This window comes from Ambystoma mexicanum, chromosome 2p (genome assembly GCF_040938575.1).
Source record: "Ambystoma mexicanum isolate Mex_15411 chromosome 2p, UKY_AmexF1_1, whole genome shotgun sequence".
Taxonomy (NCBI): domain Eukaryota; kingdom Metazoa; phylum Chordata; class Amphibia; order Caudata; family Ambystomatidae; genus Ambystoma; species Ambystoma mexicanum.
Window position 1 is genome coordinate 990,042,224 of NC_090923.1, and position 26,478 is coordinate 990,068,701.

The 26,478-nt window shown below is 45.2% G+C and overlaps 1 protein-coding gene across 1 annotated transcript in view; it reads right to left on the reverse strand.

Moving 5' to 3' along the window:
- Positions 1-2,042: 2,042 nt before the first annotated feature.
- Positions 2,043-26,478, reverse strand: part of SART1 (spliceosome associated factor 1, recruiter of U4/U6.U5 tri-snRNP) — a 1,237,846-nt gene continuing 1,213,410 nt past the window's right edge. Inside the window, exon 20 of the mRNA XM_069644803.1 lies at positions 2,043-2,729. Within this exon, the coding sequence (XP_069500904.1) occupies positions 2,711-2,729 (19 nt within the window). The 3' untranslated portion in view covers positions 2,043-2,710. The remainder of the gene's footprint in view (positions 2,730-26,478) is intronic.

The window sequence follows — 26,478 nt, forward strand, 5'->3', positions numbered from 1 at the left end:
TTCAAGCAGGAACCACAATCCCTGATGATGTGATCGACACCGAGGAACCACACACAGACACCATGAGGGTCAGTAATGCACATCTTCGAATTACAGTCCCTGCATCGTTTGAAACCAGTCACCTCGGGAGCAGAAATTCTGACAAAAATCGCATTGAATAAAGAATCAATTTATCGAAGAAAAGGTTCTCTGAAGAGAGTTGTTCCAGTGAGCAGAGTTCTAAGCGCACAAAAAAAGGAAATGAGATACCAGGGCGTAGTGATGTAGTATATGTACGACGACCACTACATCGCGTCAAAATCAATATACGGCCAAGTCGAGGTGCACTGCACCCCATTGAAAGGTTTTCCGAGCAGCGGTCACTAAAAGGGATATCCATCTGATGAGGAAGCTGCAGGAGAAAAGCAATCCATTGAACTAGTAGTTTTGTTTTATTAAAATGTAATTTGATTTGCTTCTGTAAGTTTGAAGTAAAGAGAGCAGTTCATAATACTCACCACTGCCAATGGGCCGAATCAGAATTCCCTCTTGTGACAGCGTATTGGGAATATGCGTTACTTGTCCTGAAGGGTGTCATTATTGCTCAGCGAGTGGCACCTAGGTGTGCCTTATTGGCCAATGTACATGAGAATCAAAGCTTTAACATCACTAGTAGGCACTAAATCATGTAATTTATCAATATTTAATAACTATGTATTATAGCTGGTCATAGACAGAACGCAGCCTTCCATCAGAGGGTTTATGTCAGCACAAACAAATAGGGCACAGAGAAAGATAATTCCGTGCAGGAATAAAGAGTACCAGTGTGCAGAAACATGTTTTGCAGATAAAGAGCATAGATAGGACAAAAGTAAGGGAAATATTACCACAGTAAGAAAATACTTTTCCCACATATTGCAGCCATTTGCACATGTAGGTACATGGTATGTCATACATTTTCTAAACCTTGCAGCCATCATCTCTGTTTTTGCTTTGTCACCCTGAGTGAGACAAGTATGCCTGCTGGGCCTAGAGACCTAAACTACTCCTCACTGATGACACTAAATGAGGATGAAACATGTCTGGGGATGCTTGTGGTCTTGTGCAGAAGGGATGTGTCCTAGCTGTTCCGGCTGGACCAAGTCTGATTTGCATATGGTATTTCCCGTTTCTGTAAAGCCTTAGCAGGCAAAGAATGGTTGTCTGGAGGGTTGCCCAGAGCAATTGCAAGATGTTTAACATTATTGCCAACCTTCCGGCCATCACCCCTATTTTTGCTTTTCCATGGGGTATAGGCATAGTAGAAAGACGTCTGTTCTGTTCTCTGTTAAATTGAGTCTTTCTACTATGTCTATGCTTAATGCCAATATGCAAACTCACTTGCACACGTTTTTCAGAGTCCAAAGATATTTACTGCATATATGGGCTTTAAGTGCTTTGTCAATTATAGAGCTTTAAGAGTACGGATGTCATCTCAAAATATACTGTAATTTCACCAAGAGCACTTAAATAATTCTCACCAGGTGCACTGAGACCGCTAAGGTGTTGATCTGGTGTAGTATAAAAGCTTTACATCATACCTAATAAATAACTCTGAAGCCTGAAAAATGTGTGCAAGATAGGGTTTGCACACGATTACATTAATACATAGTAAAAAGGCTTCTTCTGCTAACCCCATCACTGTACCCAAAGCAGACTATCTTTCTAGGTTTTCTTCCAGACTCCCCTCTCTGCCAGTAGCGGCACAGATCGTAAACATTGCACAGTCCTGGCACGATTGTCCAGAGACAGGCATCTATGTCAGAAGTTAATGAGCGCCAATCGCCATCGTGTTAGCCTGTCACAAACCTTTGGATCCTTTACCATGAGCACCCTGTAGCTCTTTTGAACCAAAGACCAGTGCACCTGACCACAACCTGAGATCTTTTGCAAAAATTGTAAATGCAAACTTGCACAGCGCTTGCTAGAGCACTAAAACAAAGCCACCATCTTTGTCAGGCTATAGAGTGCACAGGTTTGACACTTTCTGATAGGAATTGGAAATTAAGCACAGCCACCCAAACTAAATTAAAAGCAGCATTTTATTAACAAATGTGATGCATTTCCACAAACACACAAAAAAAGTGAAGTGGTCCCCACTTAAATACCAGATGGAGTTGGATTGTGAAAAGCAGTTTTTGATGGGCGGAGATCCTCTTCAAATATGATCACATCAGAGTTCATTCCACCAAACCAAGACAAACCTTTATCGCAAGCAGTAACAGTCTTGAGAAGAGTTGCTACTAATGCTTGGAAACGCTGGAGGTCTCTGTAGTATCCCATACATTCTCTTAAGGTCCAATTATGTCTTGTAGCAGCCCATAAAATGTCTTTTTGTCACATGATGATTGTTAGCGACCATAACCGAATAAAGTATTAGTCATACGAACTGCAATTGCTCTCAGCCTATATTTTAACCCCTGAGATGCTTCAGCAACATGGCTGCAATAGTCACTTGGGCTCAGAGAGCAGTCAACAGCAACACCTTGAAGACATTTTAATCTATATTTGCACCGGTCATGGTAAGGAGGTCCCAGACACATGAGAAGCCTCCTCTGGCTTCTTTTGCCTTTTTACATTGAAGCCAGGCACTTGGGAAATCCTGTGTTCCGATACACAGTTGTGTTGAATAAAACCCAGATGGAACACTCTCCTTATAGGTGCAGTCCTCGTCTCATTCTTCCATGACAAATCATTTTGTTATCGTGTTCCTGTTGTCAAAGAAGATTACAAAAGTACATTTAGTTGGAGCAAAATAAACAATGGTGAAACATAACTGACAGATGTCTTGGTGTATTAAGCATATCGAAGTACGAGGCTAACCGAGATGCAAATTGCTAGCCTGGTTCCACCAAAATCTAGGTTGTGGCAGGAAGAAATAAGATATAACATGCAGCACAAGACGATAAGCATTGGCAGATGACCACGTTATTATAAGAATTGTGTGTATGCAGGAGAGCAGCTTAATTTCCATTGCTTCTTCCAGCAGAAGTGCTATAGTTCGCTTTTCCTTATGAGTTGTAGCCCCATACCAATGGAGCAATACTACTGGCCATAAAAATAGCTGTATGCCAGAGTCGGGGAAATCTGGGGCGAATACTAGTTGGAGGCCATTAATTTGCCAAGACTGTCAGGCATCATTAAGATGAGCAGGAAAATCAATATAATGGGAAAGCCTATTAAAAAAAAAAACAGTAATGTCATACCAAGTGTTGCGTTTGGAATATCACAAGCTCTGTGGCATTAATGATCTGGGACAGAGATTTTTGGCAACCAGAGGGCAACATGGCTCACAAATATGGGCAGAAGTTAAACAAACACTGCACCAACGCTTTAGATTCGCACCGCTTTGCATAGATTTTAATATAGGACACTGCCACGTTATGTGCTTAGTGGATATAATGGCAAATGTGTTATTTAGAACTAGTTGGCCCACTAACGAACCCAGTATTAACAGTAAGAGGGGGGGGGGGGGGTTACACAGAGCTCCATCTTGCTGCTTGTTCTGCAGATATCTAAAAAAAGGAACAATTTAGGAAATCTTGGAAGTAAATGATAAACATTTCTTACTAAAATGTTCATCGTTTTCCACAGTCAGGAGGAAATAGAGGTTAGATCTGCTAATTAAAAATGGGGCTTAAAATTCAATAGATGCTAGGGTATTTTTTTTTTAACTGGGCAGTATGCAGAAAGATGGCTTTTGGATATCAAACATTCTTCAATGCGCCTGGTATATTAGAATACATTTTTGTAACTTTGAGGTTAGCTCAACATTCTGGTTTTATACATTTTTAACTTCTTAGCCTGTTAATTTTTCAACACGATTTTTATATTTTAATGGCTTCAGATTGTGCATGAAGGTTTTCATTAATGTATATTTGTTTTTAGGAATGCATTATTTCTGAATAAAGCTAAACTAAAACATTCAATGTAGGAGAAACGGCTTCATGGTGGTAACGGTACCCTTAATCCTTTCTCCGACTGTCAAAACTCATTGGCAAACCTGATCGAGAGACTGGACCAGAAAAAAAAGCTTAACCAAAAGATGCCATTACTGAGAATATTGCTAGCTACTGTGACAGTCATATGTGGGCTGTTTGGGATAGGGGTGTGAGTTACACTGGGGGACCTAGGAACACTACCTGTTCTGCAATGGTGACCCAGGAGGTGGTATATGGGGCCAAGACCATGGGTATTTTTCCGATGCTATGTGAAGCCCACACAGGCTTGGTACACTGGTACCTTTATTTTTACCTTTCCTGGGCACACTTCTATACCCTTATTTTTCTACTACGCGGAAGTCATTTGTGCACTAAAGTAAGCAAAGTGGCTGACCATGATGTTTAAGCCCTTGTACGTCACTGTTCATTTGACAGTCTTCCTTCCAGGCAGGGGTAGGATGTTGCATTATATCGGCATTCTCTACCCAGGCTCTCACTAGACTGTGGCATAAAAAAAGTGATTATAAATGGCGATTAGATTAATCCAGACTTACTACAGCCGAGGAACCTGGGTTTCAGACACAGTCTATTCGAACCAAGGGGCAAATATGATGTCTATTGAAGAAAAAGCCAGTATCTGCAAGTCAGATGAAAAAGATGATCATATATGGTAGATTCTATATGCTGAACCTTATAACATTCTATAAAAGTAAAGTGATACCAGCCCTGACATATGGTCTGGAGGCTAAACACCCGCCAAAGAATATTGATCTAGATACAATTTAAGTAAGAAGCTGGAGGAGTGCTATCATTGCCAAATTGTGTTCCGATTAGTGTTATAGGAGACAAATTAGCACTTGTTTCAATCAAAGGAAGGTACCATTGAAAGAAACTGCAATCAGTCAAATGTTATTATAGGAAGGGGAGACCCTTTATCTGGACCTTAACAACGTAATGATTACAAACGTAAGGGCTCCCCTTGTTAGTTTTAAAATAGAGTACAATTTAATATTGACACTTTAATCTTTAACCCCATGGAAACCAAGACAGCATTATTTCAGAGTGATTGGTGTAAAACATGAGATAATGTTTTTGCTTATAAACTTTTCACCCACCTGAACACAGATATTAGAGGTCTTTATGTTCTACCTAACTACATAGCCATATTTCCAAATGCCATTTGGGGCTCTCAATTCATGAGTTTTAAATTTGAATATATTGCCAATAGGGGAAATACTAGAAGATGTCTGCAAGCAGAAGGGATTGAACAATGTCAATTTTTTAAATTGGATGAAAAATAAATTTACAACACTTGATTATAGGATGTGCTGCTTTAAGTGAAGAAATATGTTTAATAAGTTTGTACATTCTGCAGATAGCTTAGTTACTGTGTATTCTTACAAGAAATAAAATGTCACTAACCATTGCTGTGATAAGTTTTAAATGCAATTTATTAAAACTAGCTTACTTTTATATACTCTAGAATGTTCTGCATATGAAAAGGTCTTATTTTAAAAGAAATATATATAGAATGGGAAATATAATGTAATTGTAAAGAATGTTTTAAACACATTTAGGGATATATTTCAGACATTACTCTGAATGTACTCATGTTTTATAATTAATTAAGATGTGATTATGTATATTTTGTATAAATCCATACAGCTTTACTTACTTTCTATTGGTTTGGTTTCATACATGCATACTTTTAAGCACACAGACTCACCATCGATCGAACTGGCCCTCTCCCCGAACGAAACCATTACCATGCATGCCATCTACCGTCCGCCTAGCCCACTGCTAGACTTCCAAGCCAACCTTCTCCACCAGATAGGAAAAGACCTCAAAAACAACAAAGCCATCCTCCTAGGCGACTTCAATTTCGGACTCAGCGACCCCAAGGACAAACAAAGTGAAGCCCTAGAGAAGGCTCTCCTTGACTTGACCTAGGTTTCAGCCAAAGAGTCACTGACCCTACCCACACCAAAGGTTGTGTACTCGACTGGATTACACACCACAACTGTGCCATAGACATCAGCTCCATTACGTCCTGCCCATGGACTGACCACCATTCACTTCTTCATCCCACCAAAACCACTCCCAAGCATAAGGCACCAGCCCTCCCCACCCCCCCAGCCATAACCAGATCAGCTAGACTCCTCACCAAAGAAAGACTTCGCCCCATCCTAGAGGAGGCACCAGCCCTGAGGCCACCCTCCACAACAGACCCGATTGCTCTAGATGACATGTACAACTCTACTATCAAAGCAGCCATTGTTGCCATTGCGCCTCTAACCAAGAAGAGAGCCAAAACTAGGAAACATGCCAACTCCTGGTTTACCAAGGAGCTATCAGACCCAAGAACACTCAAGCGAGCAGTTCTTACCACATGGAATGCATGCCCGTCCTAACCCACCCTAGAGGCATACAAAACATTGGCAGCCCGCTACAAAAAAGAAATAACCCGCGCCAAAGCCACTTCATACAACACTAGAATCTCCAATGCAAACTCTGAGGCTAAGGAACTATTTGCCATCTATAAAGAGCTTGCCGCCCCTCCCGCCCCCACCAACACCCAGGAAACGATCAAAGACGAAACATTGTGCAACAATATACAATAAGCTATGCTGCACAAAATACACACCCTTAAAGAGAAAATAAAAAATCTCAGCACCCTGCCCAAAACCAACCCTCTGCATGTCCAGGCCCACAGCCGGGGCATCAAAAAGCACTCAGACTGTGCAGAACCTCTAGACCCACTGATCACAACTATCATCAATGCATCACTCTCCTCCGCATCGTCCCCAATTCCCTCAGAGGCTTGTGTGCGCCTGCTTCTAAAAAGAAAAAAAGAAAAATAAATAAATAAAACACACACTTGATCCAGACATGCCCAACAACTAACCCGATAACCACTGTGCTTTTTCTGCTTAAAATATTGGACAAGGCCGCATACCTCCAAATCCAACAATTCTTGGAAGAAAACAGCATCCTGGGCAAGACCCAATCAGGCTTCAGACCTCAGCACGGAACAGACCACCCTACTCAACCTGAAAATGAAAATTGAACAAACCACAGACAAAGCGAAACCAGTTCTACTACTGCTCCTTGATCTGTCTGCAGCCTTCGATCTGGTAGATCACAAGACCATATGCAGACACCTCAAGGAGGCAGCCCATTTTTCAAAGCAAGCCACTTCCTGGATCACCTTTTTGGAAAACAGGCTTATGAGAGTATTCTCTGATCAAGCCTGCGCCACCCATACACTGGAGTCCCGCAGGGGTCCTGCACCTCCAACCCTCTACAACATTTTCACTCTCCCACTCTTCAATGACCTTGACGATCACAGAGTAACGTACACCAACTACGTCGATGATACGCAAGTACTTCTCCCACTCACCGGCTCTTATGAACAAGACACCGCCACACTCAACACCTATGCTGGATGGTGGCTAATGGCCTTTGTCTCAATGGAGATAAGACATAAATACTCATGGTAGGTCCCAAACAAATCCTCAACAAACTTGACAGCAAATACTCGTCATTCATCATTGACAACACCACGATTGCAACATCAGCGGCAGCCAAAACTCTAGGATTATACATAGACGCGACCCTGTCTATGTCAAGGCAAGTTAGCGCTATCGCCTCATCGGTTGCACTAACTACAAAGATCATAAACGCGGTCAAACCCTACCTCTCCCCAAAAACTGCCCGTCTCTAGCCAGAGCCACAGTAGGTGCAAGGTTAGACTACTGTAATGTTCTATTCCTAAGCACATCCTCAAAAAACCTGAAGAAACTCCAAACCACACAAAACAACGCTATCAGAGCTGTCTTCAGCCTTCCTAAAATGGAGCACATTTCTCAAGTAAGGAGGGATGCCCACTGGCTCCCAGTTAAAGAACACATCCTTTTTAAAGCACTCTCAATCACACACTCATGCCTCGCCAATACAGACCCGCCCTACCTCTCAGAAACCATTAACCACGCCACCTCAGAAAGGCCCAAGCAAACCCAACACTGCAACCAGCTCATGGTCCCAACCTTCAGAAGAGGCAAAGCAGGAGGCTTAGCCCCAAAAAACTGGAACGCACTACCACCAGATCTCAGAAAAGAAACATCACGCTCAGCTTTCCATAAGGCTCTGAAAACTCAACTCTTCCATTAGACAATTTACCACAATCACACACCGCCCAATACGCAAAATCCTATTGTGGCTCTTGTGTGCTAAGCATCCCACCTGTCTATGAGTAGAAACTCCCCCTGTAAATTGAAACATACTGTATTCAATATGCAACATGTAAAATGTAAAAAGATGTAAAATATGTAAAATGTACCTTAACTACTGTTCGTCTAAGCAAGTAACCTGTAACAGCGCAGCGATGCCCAAGCGCTGCTGAGCGCTTTATAAATTCAAATTAAATAATTAAAAAATAAATTAAGCATACTTACCTGTGTGTACAATCTATTGATTGACAATCTCTGTGTGTGTTAATTGAATTTTACACCAAACCCTTGATCTCCTTCGTTTAAGGTTTACTGCTTAGTCTCACTATTAAGTGAGAGTTTGGTTACAAGTTTGTGGTAAACCTTTGCAGGTCCTCCAAGTTTGGCTTTTAAGAACCAAATGCCTTAAGTGACTGAAAAACCTTTTTAACAAGGTGGGAGGGAACACTTGCCAATTAGCTGCTGATTTCACTCCTTAGGGGCAGGTTACTCCAACTAAGATGGGTTACCATCACACCCTACAGTGGGAAGTCTAAAGAGGCAGAGACACCAGGTGGATCATCAGGCCATAGCAAGTGAGATGTTGGAAGAAATGTGAACAAATACAAGGAAAATGAGTTTGGAGAGCAGGGTACTGGCAGAAATCTACAGAGGGAAGCCCACAAAGTAGAGGAGAAGTCAAGGTTCCCCCATTCACTGCAACCCTTGTCTAGTGTATTACTTTTAGTAGCCCATATGGACGTCAGAGCAGCAGTGCTTTATAAGCACCACATTTTGGCCCCAGAGTGATTTCATCAAAATGTATTGTGGAGAAGGCCTGTGGCAGTTGCGATTCAGTTTTGGGTACACCAGGGTTGTAACCACGTGTACCACATTAGTAACCCAATGCACCTATAAAGTAGTCTTTGGGGTATTAATGCATTTTAAGCCCTACTCTTGGCCATCTTGCTTTGGGCCACCCCTTTGTATATGGAGACCACGAGGTATGGCCAAATTGGCTATTTTGCAGAGGTGTGCTCATCCTGGGTTCCGAAAGAAACACTTGACGTAGCTTAAACTGTTGTAGACTGGTTTGAAATCCTCCACCTACATTCAGTGTGAAAGCAACTGTTCAGCAGTTATTAGGGCAACCAAAACCCGTGGGTGGTCCCTTTGAGTGCAATACGTGGACTAGCTAAGGCCAGCCTTTGCATACATATCTTTTCAGTGGGAAAATCTGTACATTCCTCAGATCTGCACCTGAACTCAAGGCATATATCCGTTTTCAAAAATTGATCAGCAGAGTTTGCTAATTAAAATGTTCTTGATTAGCAAACAAACCCATTTTATTAGCAACGTTCGACGAACATTATTTATGTCATCAGAATGTATTTGTAACCTAGACATAAAAGGAGCATCAATACAGTATTTTTACGTAGCGCTGAAGACCGACAGTGAGTTGAGTGAGACTTGCAAATTCTTAAAGAAAACAGTTTGGCCAGCTCTCTCCCCCGATGCAAATATATAATGCAATCATGATCATAGAGCAAAGCGAGCTCTGGAGGCTAACTTCAGTGTATGGTATTGCAGGAGATCTGTAGATGTACAGACTGGATAGAACTATTGATCACTACTTTGCGTAAACAATTAGTCAGCTTTGTGTATTCATTATGTAAGAGGAAAGAAATTAAAACTTAGCAGAGTAGATGGCATGGCAGGCAGATACCTGGGACAACTAGGTAAAGTAATGTAGTTTGCTGCCATGTCACTTTCAGGGCATCTGGTATAAAGCAACAGGGTGATGAGATAGAATGTCAAGGAGTAAGGGATCATCTTCTGGGTTGAGCCACTGTTGCACAGATGTATACAAACAGCAAGTCACAATTGGTTTGCCATCAAAAGCATGTGGCCGTTTAATCATGTACATTTTCAAAAGTGTTCACTTTTGAATGTGATGCATCTTCCCCAACAAATTGAAATATAGCCGACACTGAGATTTAGATACACTAACCTAAACTTTACTGTAAAGCATAGAGACAATGCAGTGTTTTATAGTAGCAAAACTGCAACTATGCATTGTGTAAAAACTTACATGATTAGGAATGGAACTGCAGGTCTTTACCAGACAGGATATAGTTCAGTTAGCTTATGAAGTAGCATCCTGATTACTACTGGTTTTCAATTATTTGAAAACAGGGGTGGGGGGGGGAGCTTGCCTAGCACTCCCACATATGCCTTTGGCACGTATGAGAGGAGGAGACGATTACTGCTGCACTCTCTCTCCATTAGCCCCTTTGAACTTGCAGTGAACAGAGAAAAGAGGATGGCGATAGCCCCGAGGGCAAGAGAGGAATTTGACTGGGTAACCTGAATAGCTCGCTTTGCTACACAAGCATCAATTTAATTAGCCAACCTACAGAATTGCACAGCAAATTGCTATGCAGCACTGCTTATTTTATGCTTTGCTCCTGAAAGATTGCTGCAGAAGATGGGCTGATGGTGCCGAGGATCCTCATGTAGCCATACTGGCCGCCCCCGGGCACGTTCATCCTTGCACCCTGGTGGTGTTGTCCAATATGTTTATATAAAACTAACACTACCCAAGACATTACAATGCTGTCACTATAATGTAACCTGTATATATACTGCTAATGACTATGTAACTATATTGCAACCTGTATATATATTGCTAATGACCATGTAACTAAGTAACTACGCTGTGTACTGTAACAAGTGCCACAATTTCCTTGGGCTGTTGTGCGCTATATAAATACGAATAAAACAAAACAAACACACTCGGATTGAGATAATACCAGAACAAATCGTTTTAAATAGCTTTTTAAAGCATGGAAATTCAGGTTCTGCATGAAGAAAATCCAGACATTAAATCCAGGTTATCCAGACTAGAGCTTCCTACATCACTAGGCATTTACCACCTATTGATTTTCAGAGGTGATACCGTGAATCAATCTAAACACAATGGAGTTGGTCTTGAATATAATTTTGTCCTTTGGTCTATTAAGGCATTTTTACCACTCTCCGTTGAGGATGCTTTATCCACCAACTATGGGGAAGGCTAATATGCCTGGCAAGAAATGGAAGCCAATCCTGTCAGAGTAGGTAACTTGATGGGAGCAACAAGGATTTACTTGCAGCTAGGGGTAGTAGGTCGCCACAAAAGTACAATTAGTCCACACACAACTATAGAAAATACACTACTACAATATAATGAAAAATATATCCTTTAATAAAAGTAACATATAAAACTATCCGTTCAATTAAGTACTTTGGGAATTAATACACAGGATTAAAAAGATACCAAATAATAAAAAACAATCCCTATACAAGGACTCTCTTAATCCCAATGTCCATTTGTGGCCCTCTACTAGAAATTAGCACCAACAAAAAATAACAGGGAGATAACTGTGCAAAACAACAGAATATTTATGGTTTAAGTGTGGTGTCCTAAAGATACACCATAACTCTAGTGTATGTGGAAGGCCCTAGACCTGATGGTCGGCACCAAACACATGGTATGGGATTAAAAAGGAAAATAGACAATTTAACCAACAAGAACCATACCAAAATCCTTACAGCCTATTGCATTAACCCACAATCATTTACACTCCCAGGGCAATATATAAGTATTAATGCACAGTCACATATTAATACAGTATAGCCACAGATAAAATGAAACCGTTGTAAACCATATCTAAAGGCGGACTGATATCTACACAAATGTTTGGAAAACCAATTGTGGTTTTATTAGTGTTTTAAGACAGATAGTCCGAAGTGGTCAGCCGACACGTGTTTCGACCTAAACGGTCCTTTTCAAGGCTAAAGTTAGGGAATTGTGTGCCCAGTCTGTTAGATCCTGGGCTGGAGTTGATATTGATGACCTGGTTAGGCTGGTGCTTATTCGGTCATTGCTACCACGGTGTATAGGTGTCCCTCTGTAGGATTACAGAATGCCAATACACTTTTCTAAAAGAGTACAACCGTATTGGTTTAACTCACAATTTCTTTTCCAGGAATATGTAGTTATACCAATGTTACTTTTCAGAACAGTAGAACACAATTCTAAGGTAAGCAAAAACTATCTGAATGTTTAGAAAGGCAGTAAGCAGTTCAAGTTAAGTATGAACCGAATGTTACATTTAAAATGCCAGTATGCTTTTCAAGGCAAGTAAAATCCTATAGGTAATACATCAATACATTTATTCTCTTTCAGGAATATTACAGCAATACCAACTCTTACTTGCTAGAATAGTGGAACACAATTCAAAGGTAAGTAAATAACTTGGTATACATTTCAAAGGGGTTATAAGGAACTCATAGGTAAGAACTTTGTAACGCATTCTCTTTCAGAGATACAGTTACAGCACTAACACCATAGCAAGTAAGTACCATTGTTATAATTTCTAACAGCGGCCATATACTTTGGAAGTCCTTCCCTATTCTAAGGCATGAGTGATCTCAGAGGCAGAAAGCGGACACTGGTGGACCAGTGGCCAACAGTAGGCTGGTCAGGATTTCTTGTCCAACAAGTGAGTACAGATTTTAGAGGTAGTTGAAAGTGTTCAGGGACTTTGTAGAAGGCTCCCTAGATGTGTTCCAGCATTAGGCCTGGGCGAACAGTACGGGCAAATTCTCCAAACACACAAATCCCCACCCTAGCCACACAGGAGCGACAAGACTTAAGGTAAGTATTACCTTCAGCCACACAGTACCTCAGCAGTGAAGAAAAGCTTGCAGACAGAGGCCTTCACAATGCAGCAGCAGAGGACACTGGATGGGAACTTGCAGCAGTTGAGAGAAAAGGCTCCCAACAAAGGATTCTTCACTGCTTCTCGTGGCTTAGTGATTTTGGTGCCCTTTTCAAGGGACCAGATGAAAGACAGTCGTTGCCGATCAAATTCGCCTCGCTATCTCAGTCCAGAACTCTAGTGAGAGGACTTCAAGGAGTGGAATCGTGTCTTCGGAGGTCCAGCAGGAGTCCAAAGTTTCAGCAGGATTTGTTTTTCATAAGACGTTGCACAGCACTCTGGCTTAAGGTTCCAGGGTATTGGAGGTTTGCCGCCCAGGAAGGTCAATGCTTGTCGTGGGATAGCTTGAAATGCAGGTTTTATGACCGATTGGTCCCACCAGTCTATGTGTTGGAGTCATCGTCTTCGGGACTCCTCTGTTGCATCAAAAAAGGGATCAGCACTGGCAGCGGTTACACAGCAGGCATCGCTGGAAGTAGCTAGAGCAGTCTTCATCAGATCTTCTGTTCCAGTGGTCGATTTGTCTTCAGTTCCAGGATCCAGGCCAGACATACAGAAACCCACACACAACCTCTGCAAACTCTCCCTGAAGTTTACAGAAAGGGGCAGGTGGTTGTCGAATCAGGACCGCCAACCCCCCCAGTGAGGAGTGGATTCTCTCAGGCACACCAGAAGACAAAGGTGAGCCGAGTTTCAGACTAATGCCTCAGTTCCTGCCTTCACAGACACTCCGGCCCTCAGCGTACTAGACAAAGGGCTCCTGCCGAAGACAAAAGAACATGCAGGATGACCCCCCCCCTCCCCCGACCCAGGACAGCAGAAGCAGGCAGGACCAAGAAAGGACAAGCACACTAAAAATGGTGAAAACAAAGAAGCCAGCATTATAGCAGAATTCTGTGCATTACCGCAGCTGGTTTGACAGACGGCGAGTAAAAAAATACACACAAAATTCAGTGAGGTATGTCCACTGCCACCAGCCATAATAGTAAACTTGTCACTGTAACAAACGCTACAGGAGCAGTGAGAAAGGGCATATCATATATTACCCCAGCACTCCACATAAGGTGGGGTGTGCTGGTCTCACAACATATCATGTAAAGGAGAGGAACATCCCTCGCTACCCTTGAGAACATGTGTTCTGCAAGATAAGTCAAGGAAAAATAAAAAGTGAAGCCCAAAGGGCTACCCAGCAAAATAAAGTTCTGTGTGCTGCAATAATAAAATGTAGATACCCAAAAAATGATAGGGAAGGACAGTTTCAAAAATAAACTATGGAGAGTCAGAAAGAGCAAAAGAGCAAAAGAAAGGGCGAGTGGTGAAAAAGGTTCCCACACTCAGGAACATAGAAAAAGTATCCACAAGTCCAGCAAAAAGTGCTGGGGGTCTCGCATGTGGAGGTGATTTGGTATATACATGAAAATCTAACCTTAACACCCCTTAAAAGCAAAACACCCAAACTAGGATATGCCTAAGCCAGTGCAATTACCACGTATTCACAATATGGCAGCTTTGGCAGGAATCTGCAAGAAGAACAAGTTACTTTCTTACCTGGTAACGTTCTTTCGATGGGATGGTCCGACGACGTATTGTATATCTATGACAGGTAATGTCCACAGCTGTGCTGCTTCGGAAAATCTTTGGCATCTGCGTACTGCGTCGATGACATCGATGCGCCGTCCCAGAGGACCTCCTCCGACGGCCGACATCACCCGATGTGATAAGTAGGACGCACGACGCCCATAGCCTCAGTTATAGTTTTTTCCCAGAACGTGTGCCACCAGTTTTCTGCCAGTCAGACACACAAGGACTTGCGGAACGCAAGCTGCAATCGCAAAAGAAATCCTGCAGCGGGGAAGGCAGGGAGGAAGCGATATGGAATACGTCGTCGGACCATCCCATCCAAAGAACGTTACCAGGTAAGAAAGTAACTTGTTCTTCGAGGGGATTGGGTCCTCCGACGTATTCCATATCAATGACAGACTCCCAAAGCAGTACCAAGCAAGGAGGTGAGAAAGAATTTAGAATACAAATTTAGCATGCCCAATCAAATTGCAGAATAGAGAACTGCCTTGCCAAAGGACAGATCTTGCCCTCTGATGTAATCAAGGGAATAGTGACGTACAAAAGTATGTACTGAAGCCCAGGTGGCTGCATCACAGATGTGACGAATAGGAACTCCCCTCTGCAGGGCAGTAGACGCAGCCACTCCTCTGGTAGAATGGGCCCGCAAGCCAGCCGGAGGGTCCTTACCTGCCAAGCGGTAACACTCGGAGATGGCTAAAATAATCCAACGAGACAGTCTGTTTTGTCACAGCTTGTCCCAAACGCTTTCCAGCGTAACCAATGAAAAGTTGATCATCCACTCTGACCCGGGACATGCGCGAAATATAAAAGCTCAACACTCTCCGAGGATCAAGCCTATGGAGCCTCTCCTCTTCCTTACCAGGATGTGGAGGAGGATAGAACGCCGGAAGAACAACCTTCTGGCTCAAATGAAAATCCGAAATCACCTTCGGAAGAAAAGAAGGACGAACTCTAAGGACAACCCTGTCCTTGTGAAACACAGTGAAGGGTGGCTTAACTGAAAGTGGCTGTAACTCACTCACTCTGCGAGCGGAAGTAACCGCAACCAAAAACACAGTTTTCAGAGTCAACCGCTTCAAAGGGCAAGAATGTAAAGGCTCAAACGGAGCACCCATAAGAAACTTAAGAACAAGGTTCAAATCCCAACCTGGCACCAAAAAAGGTGACGGAAGGAACACATTAGTGAGCCCTTTCAAAAACTGCGAAATTAAAGAAATCTTAAAATAGGAACACTTCAGACAAGCGCTTAAATATGGACAACGCCGCCAGGTAACCTTTAATGGTCCCCACTTGCAAGCCCCTGTGGGCCAAAGAAAGCAAAAAAGATAAAACCATGGGAATGTCGCATTCAAAAGGATCCACATTCTGTACTCTGCACCAGTCGCAGAACCTTCTCCAACGGCAACGGTACAGAGACTTTGTTGCCGGCCGCCTGGCCAAGAGCAACACCTCCACCACGTCTTCAGGGAGGTCCCAATCCTTATACCTCAACCTTTCAGAAGCCAAGCGTGAAGATTGAGGGATCTGACCTCTGGATGGAGAACCTGAACCCACTCCCGTAAGAGCAGATCGTCTCGGTAGGGAAGACGACATGGAGGGCAGATGGACAAGTCTAGAAGGTCCGGGTACCACGTCCTCTGGGCCCATGCCGGAGCAATGAGGATCATCCGGGAACCGAACCTCCGTAACCTCCGCAGCACTTGCGGGATGACGGGGACTGGAGGAAATGCGTACAGCAGTGGGAATGACCACTCCACCACGAACGCGTCTCCTAAGGCTCCTTTTGGAGGAAATTCCTGCAAGCAAAACCTTTCGCACTTCCGGTTGACACTGGAGGCGAAGAGATCCACTTGAGGGGTCCCCCAAAGGGCGAAGATCTCCAGGAGAATCTCCTGAGCCAGCACCCACTCGTGAGAGATCGTGCTCTGCCTGCTCAGAGCGTCTGCCGTCTCGTTGTCGTCTCCGGCCAGATGAACCGCCGAGAACGAAACTTCCAGCTGGATGCCCAGAACTCGAGCTGCATCGCCTCCCTGCACAGCGGAGGTGACCCTGCCCCCCCCCCCCCTTTTTGTTGATGTAGTGCATGGCCACCGTGTTGTCCGTCAGAATCAGGACACTCTTTCCGTGCACAGTCGGCAGAAAAGCCTTCAGGGCTAACCTGACGGCCCTCAGCTCCAACAGATTAATATGGAGTCTGGACTCCGACGGAGACCAACGAGCGCTGACTGTCAACTCGTTGGCATGAGCTCCCCATCCCGTGAGGGATGCGTCCGTCACGATTGTCACCTGCGGCTAGGGCAGCCAAAATGGGGCCCCCCCTTCATCAGATTGCCCTCGACGGCCCACCACAGAAGGTCCCGGGCTACCGAGGCCGGCACCTGAACAGGGTCCGACAGCCTGCCGGAGGACTGAGACCACTGGAGCTTGAGTGCCCACTGCAAAGATCTCATCCGCAGACGAGCCACTAGCACCAGAAGAATGCTGGATGCCATGAGGCCGAGCAGTCTCAATAACTCGGACGCTGGGAGATTCTGGGCAAACTGAAACTTGTGCACCATCTGCTGAATGTGAAGAGCCCTCACCCGAGGAGGAAAACTCTGCCCCAGGGACGTGTCGAGCATTGCTCCGATGTACTGGAGCCGCTGCGTTGGTGTCAAATGGGACTTCTTTAAATTGAGGGAGAAGCCCAGCCTGTGAAGGGAGTGGCAGGTGACGGACAGATGATCCAGGACTTGCTCGGGAGAGCTCCCACTGATCAACCAATCGTCCAGGTAGGGGTAGACTTGAATCCCCCTTTCCTGAGATGCGCTGCCACCACCACCTTGAGCTTGGTGAAAACCCTCGGGGCGGAGGTCAATCCGAACGGCAGGACCCGAAACAAAGTGCAAGTCGCCAACCGCAAACCTCAGGTACTTCTTGTGCTTGGGATGGATCGGCACATGGAAGTAAGCATCCTTGAGGTCGAGAGACACCAACCAGTCCTGAAGTTGAAGGGCCTGGAGGACTTGAGAAAGTCACCATCTTGAACTTGTCCTTCCTGAGAAGTTTGTTCAAACCGCGCAAGTCCATGATGGGTCTCAATCCCCCCGTCTTTCTTTGAAATCAAAAAATAAGGGGAATACCCTCCCTTGTTCCTCTCCGCTACAGGCACTAGTTCTATGGCACCTTTCTCCAGCAGGGCTTGAATTTCCTGCGCAAGGAGCAGATCCGGACTCTTCAAAGAGAGGTTCCCTGGTGGATTGTCGTGAGGCCTCTGCTAAAAAGGAAGATAGTAGCCATGGGTTATGATCTCCAGAACCCACAAATCCGAAGTAATGGCTTGCCACTATACAAGATGCTGCGCCAGCCTTCCCCCAACTGGCGAACCATGGGACCTGGCCTCATGACTGAGTGGTAGCAGCTGCGGCGTTGCCTGAGGGCAAAGAGGCAACTGCCCGAGCGGCCTTGGCACCTCGAGTACCTTTGTTTCCACCTCTGGCACTCTTACGATGGCCTCTTTGACTGCTAGCTCCTCTCGCTTTACTGACGGACGAGTAATAGCGAAAGGAACCTCCTCTCCATTGCTGTCCCCTAGGACGAAAAGGCGGAGTTTGGCGAACTGCAGCACCCAACGATTTCGCTGCAGCTTTGGAGGTCTGCAACCTGCCAAAAAGGTGTTCACTGTCAAAAGGCATGTTGAGGAGCCGGGACTGCACATCAGGAGCGAACCCAGACTTCCGCATTACGGTGCTCGCCGCCATGGACCGGCTGACACAATCCGCCAAGTCCAAACCCGACTGAACGGCCCCACACATAGCATCCTTGCCATCCTGAACCATAGCAAGGAAACCATCACGTTCGTCCCCTTCGGGAATATGATCAGCCGCTAATGCAACACAGTTCCACAGAGTGTGTGTGAAACGAGACAAGGCACATATGGAGTTGGCCGTCGGAAGCGCCATACCTCCCGAAGAAAACACTTTCTTCGCCCAGCCGTCAAAACATTTGTCGTCCCTATCCGGAGGGATGGTAGGATACAACGCCTGCTTTGCCGGGGCTGTAGCCGCCTGCACCACCAAACTCTCCGGGGTGGGGTGCCTAGACAAGTAGCAGGGGTCGCTACTGGCTGGATGGTATTTTTGCGACAAAGACTTGCCCACTGCCGGGAGACTCTCCAGAGCAGTCCAAGCCGCTGCCACCCTTCTCTGCAGAACCATATGAAAAGGCAAAACCGGGTCAGTGGGTGGACCGAGATCAAGGATGTCCGTGAGATCATCCTGAACGAACTCCCCTGGGGGAGCTGACCAACCAAAGTACTCGGTAACCCGAGACATAAGGCGCTGATATGAAGAATCGGCATGAGTGCCAGGCTCCGGCCGACAAAACTCCACCTCCGGAGAGGTGTCCAGTCCACTGTAATCATGCAGCGACTGCCTCAGGTCATCAAACTGGCTATGGCCCGAGATAAGGTCATCTGGAACCGGAACCAGGCTGCCATCAGAGCCTTCATCACCCTCTGAAATGTACTCCAGGCGGGGAGAGGAAGTCCTCTGCGGACCAAAACAGTGCCGGACCTTAGCTATAGCCTTTCTAGGGGCAAACCCCTTGCCACGGGGCCCCTCCGACACCACCGCCTCTAAAGGCATCGAGGGCGACGAACGAGTCAGCGCCGGCGTCGACAGAAAAGGCAACGACGTTGAGCTGGCGGCGTTGACACAGTCCTCGAAGCCGGAGCTCCGAACGTGTCTCTCGACAACCTGGGCGCCGACGGTATCGATGACCCCTTCGGAGGCGGAGCCTCGAGAGAAATAGTCGACGACCTCGGCGCCACAGGCGTCGACATCTTCTTCGAAGACGGCACAGGATCACGCGGTCTTGAGCGCGTCGAGGACCGGGACCTGGAACGGGCATGGCGAGAACGGCTATCCTTGTCCAAGCGGGACCTCTCCCGCGATCCGTGCCGACCACTCGAGCCCGAAGGCGTACGGGCGGTGTCTCTCGACCGGTGCCGACCGACCCCACTCGGAGGCGCGGACGGACCGGTGCCCTGCGATTCCAGAATCGCTAGCATCTGCTTCCCGAAGGAAGCCCATTCCTCCGGTGTCGCTTGCATGGAGGGATAAGCGACCCGCCGACGGGCATAGTCCTCAGAAGAGGACGGGGAAGGCAACCTATTCCGGTGCTTCCTGGAATGCCTAGAAGAGGCGGAGGAGTGGCGAGACCGACTCCTGGAAAGAGACCCACTGGACTTCCGACGATGATGCGGAGAGTCACCCCTCGAGTCATCGGTCGAAAGCCCCCCAGACCTCGACTTCCGGGGCTTAGACACCCGGCCTACCGTCAGCTTCTTCTTGCGTTCCCGCAAGGCCTTTGCAGTGAGCGACTGGCAGTCGACACAGTCGTCCGTATCGTGGGCCTCCCCGAGGCACCAGAAGCAGGCGTCGTGCGAGTCCATGACCGACATCTTGGACACACAGCCCCCGCAGTTCTTGAAGCCCGGACGCGGGGTCGAAGATGAGAAAGACATCGCCACGAACAGGTCTTCACAACAAACCGAACAGGTTCAATGAACCGAGAACAGAAAACAGCAAACTCCAACGACTCGAGGCGCACCGAGATTCACGAAGCAAACACGTTCGCGGAAAAAACGGAACTGAGGCTATGGGCGTAGTGCGTCCTACTTATCACATCGGGTGACGTCGGCCGTCGGAGGAGGTCCTCGGGGACGGCGCATCGACGCAGGAGCCAAAGATTTTCCGAAGCAGCACAGCTGTGGACATTGCCTGTCATAGATATGGAATACGTCGGAGGACCCAATCCCCTCGAAAACTCCTTTTAGCAGGTCGTCAGATTGGAACAAAAAAGCAGGCGAGTGTAAATGGGGCAGGCCTAAACCTAAACATGCCTGTACAAAGGGGCTGGCCAAAGCGTGGCCAGCTAATCACTAAAAGGGGCTGGGAGATTAGGGTCAGATCAACCATATTGGTTGGTCACTGGACTGCCACTCAGCCTCCGCAACCCTCACAGGAGTGAGCGGGATAGTCAGGGAACTATACTGGCCTAAACCAGTTGGGTTAAACTTTAATTAGGTATTCTGTCTATTTTTTTATTACAGGGGACCAATTCTCAAATGGTAGATTCCAGTCAAGAAACATACAAAACACAAAGAATTGGTTACCCCTCTCTATGCTGAGATTAGATTGGTGGTGTTTTTACACAATATTTATATTTGCATCAAGACAATTGACAGAACACAATGGAACCTTGAACATCTCATTATGAAACCACATTGTTAAAAAATATATACTGTCAAAATTACTTAATGAAACATTTTTTAACTGTTCCTAAAAAACAATTCAAAATTATACAAATATTACAGAAGGTATCGGGGTAAAAGATACTAAATATGTGTCCATATATACACAAATCGGTATTACAGGACACAAAGTAAAAGGAGAAGCTCTTCTTATTTATAATCTCATTCAGATCGTCGACATGTTTCAGCCTTAAATTACATTACACACTATCTCTATTGTCTTTTCCTCATAGATATTCAGGCCTTCTTCAGGACAGAACATTTCTTCAGTATAGTGGTTTACTCCTGCATACCCCTTTGGTTGCTGGTCAAAGACAATATTTTTTTGTCTACTGTCAGCATGCAGACAATTGCTCTCCACGTTCTTTACGCCGGAGGCAGAATATTTCTCATCAAGAGATGTCTTTTTCAAATCTCAGACACAAACAATCCCTTCTGAGAGAGAACGCGATAGATTATTCTCCTTTTTTCCTCTGATTATTATGAAACAGAAGTGCCGTTGTCTTTCTATGGTATCGCTTTTGGAAAATTCGTATACATCCCGCTTGGGTATCTCGGACAGTTGACACTTAATGACCTCGCGGTATGATATACACGTGGGGGATAGGTAGTATGCAGACTTGATTCGTCATCAGCTTAACTGCACCAACCTCTTTCACTTGGTACGGATGTTAGTTGTTATGCAGTACCAAAATACCAGCACTCGGGACCTGTCATTTTTTACGTGAAACGAGGCCCAAGGACGGCAAGAGGCAACCCAGGGCGAGCAACAAGCGCAACCCAGGGCGAGCAACAGGCAACAAGCGCAACACAGGCCAAGCAAGAGGCAACAGGTGTTGGGAAAGATTTCTCTTTTAGCAACTTTCCCTCCATATTCTAAGGACCCACAAACGTTTTGCTTTGAACCTGTCCTGACTTTACAGGGACTCCCCTGGCATTTAGCTAAATTGCTAATCATGGTTATGGGGAAACGTATCAGCCCTTCAGACTATCAGTACTGGGAAACTGTTTCCCTTTTGTCTTTTTGGTAACATTTTGACAGTGCTCACAGCATCTTACAATGCCATGGGTATACTTTTTTATCACCTTAATCGTTTACATTTTTGGTTATTTTTATATGTGCATAAAGACAAGCTGGTGGCAGCACATAGCTTTTAATCATGTTTGCAATATTAGTGTGCACATTAGAGCTTACTGTGTATGGCCATTAACGTGGCTAATGCCCTAAAATGGTTCCGCCATGAGTTTTTTTTGCTTGTTCCTTGGCCATATTGTTTAGCCTTGTTCCTGCCTAGTCAGGTCAGGCAATCTCTCATAGGGGTCATGCATTTGCTGCTGCTTTCTTGGGCTACTGCTGGCTTGGAGTGTGTGGACCCAGGATGTAGGTGGGACTCTCTGGTCCCACTCCACATCTGGGGAGGCAGAGTCTAGGTGTGGGCATGAGTGAAACACACAGTGGTCCCTGATTGGACCACTGCTGGATGTTTGAATGGTGGTGACCCTTACCATTGGAGGGCTTGGACTGGCTTCCAGCCAGCATTTAGGATAAGGAGGACTCCTGCAGCCATTTCTTCAGATCAGCGTTGGAGCCAAGCATCCTGTGTAGATGAGCAGATGACTGAAGAACCGTGGATGACTTCTGAAGAGGCCTGGCTTCCTTACCTGTGATTGGCCCAGTGCAGCCCTGCTGGACTTCCTGATATGCAAAGGCCCTGAGCAGTGCTTGAATTATTGGACTAGTGGGACCAACCAGTCTCAACTAATTCTAGCAGTCAGAGTGTCCCTGGACCACCCAGTTGACTGACCAACTCTCCAGGTGGCTACCTCTGTAGAATTGTTGCTGTTACGCTTTCATCACCAGCACTTCGGTGGTCGCCAGTTCATGCCACGAGTTGCTTTCTTGCCAAGTTTCAGCTTTCCAGCTTCAAGGAATCCTACTCTGAAAGTTATTTTTTGATTGAGGCTGGAGAGACGCCTACCATCATCGCTTTGCAGTGACCGCCAGTGGAAGTCGCTTCTTTGTGTCCTGTGGGGTTTATAGGAAAGTCCTGCATCACTGACTCCTGCTTGCCTTCTTTGCCAATGGTTGCATTCTGTACCAGTAGCCAAATGGAGAAATCCGACCCTGCAACCTGTAGACATCCTGCACAGGAACAAACAGCAGGAAAACCTACCTCAAACAATACCGTAGTTATCTGGGAAAATCAAAGCCAGGAGGGCTAGTAATTGTAATGCATTCACCTCGCCCTGTTCGCAATAGAAAAAACCTTGGTAATTTTATTTCATCGCTTTATGATCATCCGATTTAAAAGCTTGCATCTAAAAGATAAGAATATAATTTTACTGGCCTGTAACATGGTTGAATATCTTCTGGAACATTTCACCAACACAAGAACTGTTCCTATATCAGTCCCCCTCCTAAGAAGAAGCTTAGTGACTTTTGGGCACAAGGCCTCATACATCATAGGGATAGAATTTACAAAATGAGGGTATCCTTCTTGTGAACTGGTTTCATTATACTGCATCATTATCTCCTTTGTGCTGACTAAATTATTGTATGCATTTGTAAGAACTTAAAGGTGACTGCATATGTTTGATAACTGAGTATTGTGTGTTAGGGAGAATTCTCGAAAATGTGCTAATTCCCTCCACCTTAGAGACCCCCAGCTACTTTGCTGGATTTTGAGGACTTGATTTTTTTTAACCTGGAAAGAGCGAGACCCTTTTCCCCCCACTCTCTAAAGTATTTTAATGTGATTTTTGAACACAGTTTCTTTTGGTTGTGGAGTCTGACGAACTCCATGGGCATCATCTTTTACATTGTGTCACAAAGCACCTTCAGTGCAGTGACACAGGGAAGTCTTCCAGATTTCCCAAAGGTTTGAATACCTTCTCTGGGATAAACTACTCTTTACCAGAGCAGTAAAGTGAAATTGACTTTACTTACATTTATAACCTTCTAGACCCAGAACACACTATCTTACAATAGGGTGCTGGAGGGGTTACTTAGTATCCCCCCTTTGTCTAGCTTCTCAAGTTAAAAAAAAAAATATGTTACGCTTTCCTCAATTAATGGCTGGTGGCAGTGGTCTACTTTTAACTACTGTGGTGTGCATTTACCAGAAGCTGCATTCACAGCTGCAGTAAAACACCCAAGGGTGCCATTTTTGTCAAAATGGCCTTTTTTTCGCCATTTCTTTGTGGAAAGGTCCTTCTTGAGATTCACTCTGCGCGCCAAACCAGGTTTGGTCCCTTTGTTCGCTTTGCCTTTGGCGGGATTCACGAGTGAAGCCAGCCTCTGGCTCCAGGGTGTCTGAGGTGGGCAGGAAGTGAAGGAGGTGCCCAAAACCCCCTGTGCTTAGTCTCCTAGGAGACCCAAATGCACTCTGTAGTGATTGGCTGGCTAACTGTCCGGCACGGACAGTCACCTCTTGGGTGACTGACAGCTGGGCTGGAATGAATGGGAGAGAGCTGAATAAAAGGCAAGTCTTTTGGATTGGAAGGCAGAGTTGACCACTGGACGTAGGAACCGAAGAACTTGAAGAGGACACCTGCTGCAACTCCTGGACCCTTGGTTTGCACAGTGAAGCCCTGCAGCTGTGCTAAAACTCCAAATTTTTATCGACAAAAGCCCCTGCAAGGACTTCTCCCCTTGAGTTGGTGGGACCAATCAACTCCAAAGTAAGCCACCTGGACGTTCTCTCTGAGCTGGTTGACTTTCCACAGAGTTGCTGCTGGAAACCGAAATGCCAGGGAGAGGAACACCAGATTGTGTGTGTTGCTTTTAAGCTGTAAAAAAATCAAAAGGTGGGAGGCACTACTGGATGTTAACGGTATGTGTTCAGTAGGAATTAGTGCTGGTATAAAGAATATGAAGCTAATATGTCTAGTTGAGTAGGAGAAAACTTCAGGTGCAGCTGGGAAGATCTCGAGACCACTCGGGATCCAAAATATAGAGACACAAAATACACCCTGGACTTTGCCGATCAGAAACCCAATGCTGCACTCCTAACAGGATAATATCCCAGGTAAAGTATCTCAAATCAAGAGGGTTGATCCATTACTCCATGAAGTCAGTCATCCCTAATAGTTGAGGTAGTAAGGTTGTACTTTTGTGGCGAGCACTGTACATATATGCTCATAGGTTATTCACAGTCTCGTTGCCGTTACAGTATAACCATATTTCAATATTTGTCTGCCTGCTGGAGTATAGAGAGGAAAACAACCACACTGACTCAAGACAGGTTAAACAGGTGAAACACAGGTGTTTATATATCAAAGTCACTTAAGATTGCACTGTTAACCACACAGTGCGGTGTGTGAACAGTAAAAGTTGTCGCAATACAGTGATTCAACACAATGGTACAGTCTGAGCTGTAAAAATGCTTGGGAAAACCAAACAATGTCAATCAGAGAAATGTACAAAGTTATATCACAATTACATCATTGGTAATAACTTGTGAAGTTTGAACATAAGAAAGCACTCCTAGGAGATGTTTGGTGCCAACGCGTTTCGGATTAAACTAATCTATCTTCAGGGCTGGATGTGCTAATCTTTCATAATGTATTCATGATAAATTCTCTTGGTGAGTCCTAAGAGTAATTAGAATAAACTAATCAATGAGTGTATTGGAAAGTAGTTCAAATAAAAGCGATTAGCTAGCAAATCCACTAACCTAAGTGGTCGAGAGGATAGGACTCTTAAGTATGGACTGGTCTGGAGTGAGACTCCCAACAGCCAAACCGCAGGAGTGGTGGCGGGATTCAACCCCCTTGCAGCCATCTGCGAGAAAAGGAGGGAAAGCCTCAGTCAGAGCAGATAGGAGAACCCGTTAGAAAAATAGTTTAGAGGCCACAATGTAGTGAATACACCCGGGCTAATGTCGAAATGAAATAAAATGTCAAAATCTTAATTCGAGCACATATAACAAATATAAGAATGATTGGTGAGGGGAAATGCTAGTGCTCAATGCAACTAAAAGACCGTCTCGTTACGATTTAATGTCCATATGTGATGCCGTTATGGGCTCGGTATCTGTGGCGATATATCATGTATTTTCAAAACCCTTACTTGTCATCTGCGAGGAGAAAGTAGAATCGAGCAGCCCGTCGCCCAGACGGGTCGCTCTCGTCTGATCACTGATGAGGGTGGTCGTCAAGGACGCCACGCATGCGTGTTAGCGCCGCGGGCGCCATATTGGTGTGGGTATCACACAGTTCGATACGCGGTGTTGCGAAGGACGCCGCAAACGAGCGGCTTGCAATGTCAGAGACGCTGCATTCGGGCAGCAGTACCAACCGTGGAAAAAAACATATATATTTGTTTTGACACCTCTGTGATCGACATTTGTCTGCAATATGGAAAACTAGCCATATGCATAGTGGATAGGGGTACGGGAATGTGTCCAGATCTGATCAGTTCGCATTCGAGTGTGATGTGCTCGTCAAGAGATCACCAGAGGGTAAAAGACTGAAAAGGGCAAATAAAATAAAGAGGAAAATGTTAATGTCAATAGCGATTTTAAAGGGCAGGAGGGGGGGCAGCACAGTTCATGAGAAACTGTGGGGTGCCCCCCTCCTGCATGGTACCTGGTACCCAGTGTAGGGAACTAGAAACATTTCCAGTTCTCATCACAAATAGGAGCACTGAGATAAACAAAGGGTGT